The following is a 12,413-nucleotide window of genomic DNA, read 5'->3' on the forward strand; positions in this document are numbered from 1 at the left end:
TTAACTCCAGGTTTCTCCCTATTTAGGTTCAGCCAGTGCAAAGTACCTTACTCTGAGCGGTGAAGATGAGCTGCATGAGTCCAGTTGGTGCAGTGGTTCACCATCCTGTTTCATAGTGAGAAGTGTCTGGATTTGAGTGTTGATTCTTGGGTGCTGTTTGGAGTTTGCATGTTCTCTCCCTCTACATGCATAATTTTTTCTCAAACATGCATTTGAGACTAAATGTGCTTCTTTTATATGCCTAAATTGGTCCATGCATGCCAAAGGTCATCACTGGTGTGGTTGTTTATTATTCATAAATTCATTTGTCATCCAAACATCAATTAAACAGATTAAAACTTCTAAAATAAGCATTTGTTTTCCTTCTGGGATTTAACAATAATTTGGTGTGAGCCGTCTCTTGCCTTATGTTTTCAACTTTGCTTGTGAATCTGTTTATAAACTGTTCACACAGGTCATATGATGCTCTGACATCCAGATGAGGGCTTGATGTATCCATTCACACATTCGCACAATCTCTCCTTCAAGGGATCTTATTTCTGTTTTCATCCAAAGTTTCATTATCTTTGTTGTTCCTTTCTGTAGCGGTACATAAGCTACACACTGCAACACTGCCCCCATAGGCCATCAGTGGTGTTATTCTTTTTGCTACACATCTAAGCTCGGCTTCGTGGAAAAGTGTCAAATTACAGATGGAATGGACACAAAAGATGGACAGAAGGCGTCCTCTGCATCCATCTGCATATTTGATTTCGAGCATATCTGGACCACAGATGGTGACTCTGTGAATATGTGTGTGATTGTTTTCATCTCTGTGTTTGTGGTGTGATGAATTTCCAACCTGTCCAGTGTGTACGGTACCTTCACTGACAGTTACCTGGGTGGGATGGGCTCCGGAGGTGTTTGATAAAGAGGTGTAGAAGATGGATGTTTAGTCCAGTGAACTTTTGTAAAATAAATGTGTCATCAATAGATAGCTTAGCATCATGCTAGCACTTTAAACTGAGACAATAGAGTCCAGCTGCTTAAGGAAATGACTCAGTGTCTCTCTTTCTCTTTTTCCAGACTGACAGAGTCAGAGCCTCACTTTTTATTACTTTTTAATTAGAAACAAATGCGAGTGGATATGGCAGAGCTGCCGTTCTCGTCAGTTTTCATGTGATTTATTGACAATAACAATAATATCCAACGCTACTGAACTGAAAGTAACGCTGCAGTCGAGCAGCTGCAAAGGAAATGGGAAGGTTTGCAGTGTTCACACGGGTAAAAACAAACAAGCAACATGGGCGTCTTCACTGCTGTCCGAGGCCACATGGACCAGGTGGAGGATGAAATGAAGTTCAGAAGGTACAATTTATCCTCTCATAACACTTACGAATGCACAATTAAAGTTGACATATTGGTAAACTGTGTATACACATCAAGACAGTGATAACATATGAGCAGAAAAGGGATGATGATGTTTGATTTTTGCACAGGGTACATTTTCTAGCTTTTGAAATAACCACGGTCTGCATTTTTTCCACTGGGAAGGAAGATCTTTCCAATTTGCATGTTACTCATGAGCACATCATAAACACCGTATGGGAATCAACAATGTTTACGCTTCAACTGATTGGTTCCCAGTTTCCCAGCTAGCTGGCACGCAAACTAGAATTTCCTCTAATTGATTCCCACAACACCTTTGACAGCGCTGTTTGCGCTGAGTACATGTTTGGCAGCGACAGGCAGCGACTCGTAGTGTTTGCTGATGCTTTCTTCATGCCTTCATACAGAGAGAGGGAGAAATCTTCCTGATGCTGGCTTTCTGCGCTCTGAGGGACAGAGGGGGGAATTGGCAGGAGGGGAGGGCCGATGAGAAAACAGCTGTGTTTCTCATTAGCTCTGCTCCAGGGTCCTGGCCTCCCCCGCCCCTCATACACACTCACACCCTGTCTGATGGGGAGCCGATCACCTGACGCGTTCAGCGCTTTGTGAAGACAGCTGCTTCCTGTGGCACACTTCAGGTTTACATGTGGCAAAGGTCGAGTCAGAAACACTGGTGTCAAGCGTCAAATGAAAATTCATTTTAATTCAATTTATTTGAATTAAAATGACACGTTTAGATAAAGAACGAATGATGGATGGATGGATGGATGGACGGATGGATGGATGGATGGATGATGGACGGATTGATGACAGACAGATGGATGGATGGATGGATGTACGAATGGACGGATGATAGATGGATGGATGGACAGATGGATGGATGGATGGATGATGGACAGATGGATGGATGGATGGATGGATGGATGGACAGACAGATGGATGGATGGATGGATGGATGGATAGATGGATGGATGGATGGACAGACAGATGGATGGATGGACGGACGTACGAATGGATGGATGATAGACGGCTGGATGGACAGACAGATGGATGAACGGATAGAAAAACCTGAATGTTCCTGAAAGATGCTGATTCATGAAGTTACAGTGAGAAGAACAGAGCAGGTCTAGACTTCTCCGTCTCCCTCCATCTTTTCCAGATCAAGCTGATCGGCTGTGGTGTGAAAAGTGGGCGTGATTAATGATACCGACCCGACTCAGCTACAACATCAAAATGTCAAAATTAACTGTCGTCAATAGAAACACCTTTTCTATTAAGCTTCAACTTAATTGAGGTGAAACATTCAAACACATGGGGGAAGTGTGGACTTGCTGGCAAGTTAATGGGGGTGGATGGGAGTGGATGGGGGTGGATGGGGGAGGGGGTGGGGGTGTTGCCATTTTCTTGAGACTTGAACTCAGGTCGGGCTCTAATGGGAAATTTGAGCCATTTCAAAGAGCCGGCTGAACAGGCACTTTTTTTATTTGAAACTTCCATTGGAGAGTGACGCTACCCGTCACTGCTGATGTGACCACAACACGAAGTTCAGACGCCTTTAATGTTGCGAACGAATCTCTCATCCTCCAAAACAGATTTAACTGAAATAGTAACAAAGCTGTTCATCCCTTTGGAGAGTTTCGTTTTCTGACCGTGGCATCAACACAATCTCCTTAAAAATAGCAAAAACATTTACCAGAAGACTTTTCTGGAGCACATTTTGAGACGTCTGTAGCAGTTAAAGTACACTGACACGAGTCGACATCCGGGACACTAAAAATCTGCTCAGAAGAGAATCCCTCTGCAGTTCATTGCTTTCTGTTACATCTGTAATTTCCCTCAGAGATGAATTATTGTCTTCCCCCGGGCCGACTCACAGAACTACATGTCAGGCAGAGACATTCCGCTTTACCCATTTTTACAAAAACATAGTAAAAAATGTCCCTGCTTTGATTTTTTTTTTTTTTTTTTTTTTTTTACCGTGTTGGATGTCTGTTTAGTTGTGAAACAAAATAAAGGGATTCAAACACTTTTGCTCATATTCATTGTTAAGCCGTGGTACAGTGGACAGACTCCGTTCTACCACCATTAGTCAAGAGGTGTTGACCTCGAATTTCTCTCTAAATTTACATCCGGGATTCCCCAGAGATGACCACCTACATTCACGACCACCCACAGTGACCGTCACACGCCGTCTCACTTTGTTCTTAATCGCCATTTCCCTGCACTTCGAGTTTGAGATGATTCAAAGATGCACACAGTGAATGAAACTTGATCTTCCAGTGAAGTTCTTCGCCTCTGCAGCGTCTCTCCGCCAAACAATAGTGATAAACTCTATTCTTACTTTTAATTGGCCTGTAAAAAAGGGATCCTCGGCTCACTGCAGGTCTCATTTGGTGCCCCGAAAAAGGCAATAAAACGCCACTTTTATGATCTTGCTTAGCAACCACTTCTGAAGACAAGCAAGTGACAAAAAAGATTGAAAAAGAAAAAGAAAACAATAACTTCCAAATAAGCAAAAGTTATTTAAGCTTATCTGCTCCCCGTCAGCTGAGACAATTACCGTTTGAGATAGTCAGACGGAGAGGCTCACTGGAAAGTATGAGGGCTTGTGAACATGGGTGTAGTTCTCCCACAGCTTGAGAGAGGATGGTTATGGGAGAGGGCTGACAAAAGGGGGAGGAAAATTAGGCTGGCCAGCATTCTTCTCATTTAAAGCTGTATCTACACAGGAGGGAAAATAAGCCGCTCACGCAGTCTGGGCTGGGTCTGCTTGCTGCTTACAAGGAGAGGCACTCTCTTGTATTCATGGTGGTGCAGTGATAACCTGAGCATTTTTTTTTCCTCTCTTTTTTTATTCCCTTTTCCCCTTCGCTTTGCACACGGGAAGGCTCATGTCTGTCTTATGAAGACATGATGAGCTTCGTGCATTTAAGGACTTTCCTTTTTCTGCTGGTCTCCGGGGCTCAAGTTTTGATTGTGACATGTCAAGACGGGAACGGCGGTAAGTGAAGCCCTGCTTGTTTTAGCACCTAATCGCTGGCGGCTGGGATGTGTGAAGGTGGCCGACCTTCAAACATTTGCTCTGGGACTGTTTATTTGGTTGGTTGAACAGAGTTTGAAGAACAGCAGTTCCCTGAAACTTTTTAAAGATCATTCTCTCCTTTTTGTCAGATTCTGTTTGTTGGACTTTTCTTTAGAGAGACATTTGAACTTCAGTCGTTCTGCCGCCTGGCAGAAACACGACCCTCAAAGGTGTTGGCGACTGAGGCAAACCTTACATGGAAATTGAAGAGTTTGTCCAGCTTAGAGAGGACTTACAAGCGTAGGTGAGGATTACGAAGGTGCTCTGCTTGTCAGGAAAGGGTCCCGCGGACATCTGTCAGCGACCGGGAGTGATGTCACCCCCAGGCGCTGTAAACGCACCGGGGAGGCGGGGGCGAGCACCTTTTGCGGTTTTCAGCATTAGACCCTGAAACACTCCGCCGCTTTTGGACCCTTCATCTGGCGTCACCGCAGCCACTTACCTCCCCCCCTCGCCACCCCCTTCCTCTCGTTGGACGGCGCTGTGCATCTGCAAAAAGTATTTCAGCACCACCGCTGGAGAGGAAGGGGGGGTGGGGGGGGGGGGGGGCGCGCTGTGTGTTAACTCAGGGCAGATGTGAGGAGACACGAGAAGCAGAGATGCTGTCGGACTCTCCGACGTCTCCAGCTGGCGAGCGAGAGCTGGAACACCTGAACTGCTCTTGTTTTCGCTGACCTGTGGATCCAACCCCCCCCTTGTTCTCTCTAGTTCTGCCCTGCTCGCCTCTCTTTCCCTCTCCGGTGGGAGTGTTTGGAGCCCCGTGTCGTCACCGGGACCGTGCTGTTTTGCCGTATGATGTCATACGCCACGGCGAGCGCCGGAAAGTTCACATGATGGACTCCCGATGGCGACACTGTTTATTTCTTTTAATAATGCCGTCTCGCCATCTGGAGGGTCCAAGCTTTTCTACAGCGTGGCATTATCAAAAACGTGTTTCTGTTCAGGCTCACTTTCTTACAAAGCAGAGAGTAATCCGAGATAATGTGGCGCCAGTTAAAGCAGCACTCTAGATACGTACCAAAACCACTGAAGAAACTGCGACAGTGGAGGCTTTTTCTTTCTTTTTTGCTCATCTTTTGTGGATTTACTTTGAATAATTAAAAAGAAAAAGGCTTGGTGTATTGAAATGTGTCTTTGCTGGCTGTTCCGCGTCATGTTTTGAGTCATGCGATCTCGCAGGCCTCTTTCCATGGAGTCGTGGTGGGTGAGGCGGTTGCACTTGGACCAAATGAAAACAGCGGAAAGTTCATGGTTTTTGTAGACTAAGGGAAAATGTGGCTCACCAGCGCTTTGACACAATGTACCGGTGTGGCTGTGAAGGAGGGGAGGGGGTGTTTTTACAGACAGATTCACCATTTACACTTTTCAGACTAACTTTGAGTCTTTTAGAGCTGTCTTTCAACACGCCTGGGCCTGGTGTGAGTTCTTGCATGTGCCGCTGCAAAAATCATTAGCATTTAATTGGAATTTTTTATAAGGGAAACTGCAGCTTTAAATGAAGTGCAGCTGATGGCTGATGGAACTCTGTAATTAGAAGCAGAACTCCTCTGGCCGAAACAGAACAGTTTTCAGTTTGATCTGAATAAGTGAATAAAACTGAACTCAATGTAAAACCTATAAAGAAATGATTTTAATCAGTTTATTTGAGAACCTGGGCAGGCTCAAAGGTAAAACAAGCCTGGAATTACAAGTTTAATGTCATCAATGAATAAGAGTTTTAGTTTAAAATGTCTTGATAGACTCTCTAGAACAGCTAGATGACTTAATTAACTGATTCTTTAAGGGAATCAGAATGCTGAACTTGCACATAACTAAACATTTTAAGGTCAGCTGGGTTCCAATTTGGTCAGATTAGTTTGCTGGGCTCTTTTTTTCAGGGCGAGTTTGTATCCAGAAGGAAAAGTTTCGGAGAAATCTGATATTGGTGAAAGTGAATCAAAGACAGAGCTGTGAGCCTCCGACATCAAACACAAAATGTTGGACGGTTTTTGATAAAACTCATATGCCCGCACATGTGTGGAGTGTTTGCTCACGAAGGAACACGAGCTTCAAGAAGACGAGAGTTGGAAAAAAGGACAGGAGTATAACTACAACATCCATGCAAAACACACACTGGAAAAAGCATTCAAGTGATATTTGGAGAAGAAGAAGAAGGTGAACATGGAAAAAGTACTGACTCCAATAACAGAAACTAATGGCAGAAGTTTCAGCCAGGGAGAGAAATCATGCTGCGAGTGTGTGTGTGTGTGTGTATGTGTGTGAACGCCCCTCCCAGATGAAGACTTAGCTGTAAAACATCTTCAAAGATGCCACTTTGTGCCTCACTTCAAAGGCGCGTAACACCCCGAGACGGTGAAACCAGTGGTTTACTTCAGTCTGCGAGCAGAGCCTCGTTTATCTCCCTATCAACAACTTTTTTTTTTGTTTGTTTTCATTTTAATATACCACATGGCCAAAGTCCCTTCCAAAGCAGAAATCCTTTATTCCAATTCAACAAAAACCCTGCATGAGGTCACCCTGTCTCCTAAATTGGTTCCAGTTGTTGTTGCCACATCACTGACATAGCAACAAATGGGCTGTTTTCTACCAAAGCTGAAACGTCCAAACATGTGAATTCAAGCGGTTCCGCAGACGGCTCTGATTAGAAACACATGCTGCATTTTTAAGCTATGACTTGATTACACGCCTCCTTTCTTCCACAGCCGAGGGGGTCGGGCTCACCAGAAAGCAACCCACCTCCTGGAGGTGCTTTGCGCTGGAGAGGGGGTCCGATCAATGGTCTGACGCGAGGTGTGTCGGGGAGGTGAGCCCCCGATGCTGCTCTGATCAAAATCGAGTATAAATACATCTTGTTCTGCGAGGACGGCTCCATGGGAGCGACTCATACAGCAGAGTTTTGGAGTCAGCAAATGGAGGATTAGAGTGGAGGGATGATTTCCAGATGTTCTGAAAAAAAAAAAAAAAAAAAAAAAAAACAACTCTCTTTGGCAGTATTTGGAAAATATAGAAGAAAAAAAAGGGGGGGGGGGGTGGAAATTATTGAGAGGGAGGAAGTTAACACATGCTGAAAGAGTGCCAGTATTACTTTAGGGCAATTGGAGCATGAAAAAGTTAGAATCCGACTGGCTTGTTGGTTGCATAAAGCGTCCGAGGAGGCGTCTTATCTCCTGTATCTTTACAAGTCGAAGTTAAAGTAACTGTTTGTCCAAACGCCGTGCAATTACGGCTCCTCCTAACGAGTTTCCTGCTGCTTGATTGGCACTTACCCAGCCGTCTGTCCTGTGATCGTCGGCAGCCTGACCGCGTGGGAGGATGACAGGGTGAACACACAACAGGACCCGTTTCCCATGCACTGCACGACTCTTCATTTCCTTGGAATTAACAAAATGCTGCTGTTGCTCCTCAGACAAATTTCTCAGAAAGACACTGCGACCTAAACAATGTCTTCACCAAGTTGGGTCGAATGTGCAGCTTCATCGGCAATCGTGATATTAAAAAACAAATATTGTCGCAGGCCGGTCAGATCATGACAACAAATCTAATTTTTGGTGTTGGGCTACAACATACAAGAACAGTGAGAGAAATCTATAAACTGTTTATGTGCAAAAGCTGCTTGTTCATTGCATATCAGCAGACCTAGCCATCAAAGCTTTGAACACTGCCCTGTCACGAGGATCAGTGGATTTAAAGCTACTAACAGTCAACAAATGAATCATTTGTTGAAATGTTCAATGCAGACTTTTTTTTCCTGTATACAGTCATCCTCAGCTTGTCTCTTCTGAATTCTCCAGTTGTGTGATACTATCCCTTCAACTGAACTAATGACTGTTAGCTTTTAGGCTAACATTATCTTTCCCAACAATTAAAAACTAATACAGTCCATCCTGAAATGGCCAGGAAAACAAACACAGCCTTCACGGTAATGCTTCATCGAAGCCAGCCTGAGCCCGAGCGCTCGGCTCCGCTCGCCTCTCCGTTGTTGATACAGCTGGTTGTAGTTTTTCGAGGAGATCAGGAGGACTTTTGCCCTCTGGAGCGTATCCTCTGTAGGTTTGCAGGTCTGAGCGTAATGCAGCGCTCCCTGGAAACACGTTTTCTCTCCCCCCCCGGTGACGATTTCAAAGGCTGCTGTAAGTGCTTTAAGTTGCACAATTTCCAAGAGATCTTCGGTCCCATTTGGGAGGATGTGCTTCTCGTTGGGGCAAAGTGACTGAGAGCAGGTGATGAGTCAGCAAAACGTGATCCTGGTGCCTGCAGAATGAGGCTGCATTTTAAACACAGTGACTGTCGTATTAGGAGATACGCTATTGGATAAAAGGCTTTCTGTATTTAGCTGGAGTACATTTTGTTACAGTGTGGGAGGATGAGCCCCCCCCCCCTCACAAAGCCTGGACCGCATTGTACCCCCACCTCTGACTGCTGTGCTCTCCAAGTACTACATTTGGGTTGAATGCCAGACTTCCTCATGTTTTTTCTATTAAAATATCTTACAGTTGACAGCTGTTGTCATCCGAAGGCAATAAAAATTTTAATTCTTCTCATGCAAGCTACATGGATTTTAATTAAATATGTGACCACGGGTATACATGGGTATGCGCGTTGGTTGTCTTATAATCGGAAGGTTGCAGATTCGACTCCTCCTGTCTGACCGCTTGTCAAAGTGTCCTTGAGCAGGACAGTAAAGCCCAAACTGCTATAACAGGTGGGCTGAGTGCCTTGTGTAGCAGTCACCTCCATTGGTGTGTGAATGTGTGTGTATTTATGGGTGAATGTGATTAACAGTGTAAAGCACTTCAGGGAGGGATTGCTCAAGCAGTGGAAATGCTCTCATTACTGTTACACTATGTGTTTACACCAGTGTTTCACAGTATTTTCATCACGATTTGTTGTTGAATGTAAAAAAAGAAAAAAAAACATGGTAAGAAAAAACCCCAGTATTTTCACCCATCACTAGCGAACAGTGGAGATTTTATTTGGATCAAAACGGAGGATAGCACAGCTATCATCTAAATGTCAGTAGCATTTATCAAAGATGTTTCATTTCAATATTATAGGATAAACAATCAAGTATAACAGTATTTTTATTTGCAATAACTCCGACATCCGTGCTCACAAGCTGAAATCCAGTCCATGGTGCCGCCAGGCGCTACGCCCACTTGCTGCGATGCCGCAGAATGGTGACAGGAGGCCATAATTGCAGGTTGTGGCCCGGCCTTAATTCTAAGTTGCAGATGCGATTGTGTATGTTACAACTGTTGAGGGTTCACAGGCGCAGCTCCGACGGTGTCGGTGGCTGACGGGGGTCAGCAGTGCGGCCTGGGATACGGTTAGGCTCTTAACGACTTGTTGGACAGCTGATTGACTTTACGGCGGAATGCCTCGTATATGGGCCCGGAGGTGCTCTGCAGGCCAGGTGGTCCTCTGGGAGACTGTGGAGCCGACATTTTGGGAGTGCATCCAAAGATCGGGACCTCAGGGAGAAAACCTGAAATCACAAGAGAATAGAACGACGTTTCACATCGATACAGTGGATCTTTCATGATTTTCTCCATGAAGCACATGTTCTGAAAACAAAAAATATGAGGTTCAGTCAAGCTCCAGCACACATGCTAGAGCGCTCGAGCTGGAGCCTTTCGCTATGCCTTATGCCAGAACGCAGCGGAGGGTATGAAGTTTCTTGAAATGTCACTGGCGATTAAAGTCATGGTGTGCAGAGCAGATGCGTGCGTTAGCCGAGAACGAACGGCTTGGAGAAGTCGTGAGATTGACGAGATTCTAGATGTTCAAGCTTCTATTCAGTTCCAATGGCTTCGTCTGTTGCCTCAGATTTGGCGTTTCTGTTCTGACTTTCCATGTAAGGAACTCCAAACATGCCCAGTGGGGACGGGACTCGTTCCGTTGAATGAAGGGGACATTCTTTTTCCACACAATGCGACTCTGTGCGGCCCTGCCGGCCACTTGGCCGCAGTGTCCAGTCAACTTCTGTCCAAACAGACGCGTCTCTCACTGAATCCGACGGATGAGACGTGGAAACGTCTGCTTTCAAGCTGGTGACTAACGCCTGCCATCTGACCTCCGTGATGCAGCAAGTGGCTGAAGGGGATTTAAACATTACAAACAAACATTAATGAAAGGAAAAGAAATTAGACCACAGAAGCAATAAAGTACCAATATTTGGTGTTTTTTTTTTTATAAGCTTTGACACTACAACCAAGACACATGGTTTTGGTTAAAGAGCAACATTAAGTGGATATTTTTCCATTATAGTTCTGCATCAACACGTACGTGAGATTTACACAGCGCCAGTACTTTTCTGCGCATCACGCCACTCTTTATTTTCCGGGGCTAAATTACAGGCTTGGCTTTAATCTCCCTCCGCTCTCTCTTTTGTTTGGACGCCTTTCACTGATGTGGCCGGGTGTTTGGGAGGGGGAAGGGCTTTAAACACAGGATCATTTCATCATAATTTTATAACTGCAGTATTAGGGCGAAGGGAGGAGGAAAGAAAAGTACTGGCACGGATGCATGAGAGAGTGGAAAAAAGAGGAGGAGGAGGAGGAGGAGGCGGGGACGTAAGATAAGTGAGTGACGAGGGAATCCCAGAGGATTGTTTGGGACGAATCAACACAGGAAAGATGCATCCCTTTGCACTGAAGTAGTCTGACTGCAGCTGGGGAGGCGATGTGTGACAGTTTCCTCTGGAACAGCTCTGCTTGTTTGCAGCAGAGACTCCAGCAAACAAAACCAACCTTTTAACATCGCCTCAAAGGGGGAAGAAAACCAAAACAATGAATAACTTTCTCAGTTCAACTCTCTGAAACAGACATGAACTCTAATCGAGCCCAAGATACTCTTGAGGATAGACTTTTAAATCACATCTAGACTCAGATTTCAAACTTGAGTTGGATTCTTTAAATATATATGAACTTTACAAGATATAAATATAAACTTTTCTCAGGTGGCACACACTGTGAAAAGTTTAAGAATCACTGATCTTGACTATATGAGGGACAAATGAACTCCTGAGACTGAACCCAGAGTTTTCCAGATAAACCTGATTTTCATAGATTTTCATCAATTTCAAGGTGTCTTTTACTTTAATAGCTTCTTATAATCAGGTATATATATGAAAATCAGAAACAAGTGATCTCTGTACTTGAAAAAAGAAATACATTTTTAAATTTTTCATAAATCATAAAACATATTTTAAGTCTTTCTTGAAAATAATCTGAAGTAATACATTATAAATAGTGCGACCACATGGAAAAACAAAATCTGCATAAGATTATGCATTCATTTTTTCACATTATGAATGTATTTTTCATCACATTTCACATTATGAGCAGAACTTTCATCATTCTAACTAATCCTTAAAATCTTGCATGAACTACATCTGACTCAACTTCAATTAATGTTTAAAGGTTGCAGGCAAATCAGAAAATTATGAAAATTTCTATCTTTACTGATGGCCTTGAGGTGATTATTCCTCTGATTGACCACATGGGGGTCACACTGGCAGTGGTGAGTTTGGGTCAGATATCGTTTGGTTGAGTCAACTCAGAACCCCTCAGAAATAGGTCAGCTGGTCTCCCAGTTGCGGACACTCAGGGTTTGTGTTTTTCTCCCTGTTGGGTCGATTCTGTGAGATTTCTGCGTCCTGCACAGCTGTTGATGACACACCGAGTAAAGTATGTTGCTGAGCTGAAGGAGGAGTTGAAGTGGAGGAACCGCAGCGGATCGAGCAGCGGAACAATCCGGCAAGCTCCGTGTCGAAGGCTCGGCACTCGGAGGTTTTGCAGTGGGCGAAGCAGCTTTTGGTTTTTTGCCATCATGTCAGGACGATTTGGGCGGCAATGTGAGGAGTGCAGGAAATGGGGTCAACGTGGACATGTGCATGGATAACACAGAGAAAGAAGATTCAGTTAAAAGTAAACAGAAATACCTCATGTTCTTAGAAACAGTG

General features: G+C 44.4%; 1 protein-coding gene across 1 annotated transcript in view; it reads left to right on the plus strand.

Annotated features, from left to right (window-relative positions):
• The first annotated feature begins 4,113 nt into the window (after window positions 1–4,113).
• Window positions 4,114–12,413, plus strand: part of col5a2a (collagen, type V, alpha 2a) — a 37,584-nt gene continuing 29,284 nt past the window's right edge. Inside the window, exon 1 of the mRNA XM_030112071.1 lies at window positions 4,114–4,369. Within this exon, the coding sequence (XP_029967931.1) occupies window positions 4,279–4,369 (91 nt within the window). The 5' untranslated portion in view covers window positions 4,114–4,278. The remainder of the gene's footprint in view (window positions 4,370–12,413) is intronic.

This window comes from Salarias fasciatus, chromosome 16, assembly GCF_902148845.1.
Source record: "Salarias fasciatus chromosome 16, fSalaFa1.1, whole genome shotgun sequence".
Lineage (NCBI taxonomy): Eukaryota > Metazoa > Chordata > Actinopteri > Blenniiformes > Blenniidae > Salarias > Salarias fasciatus.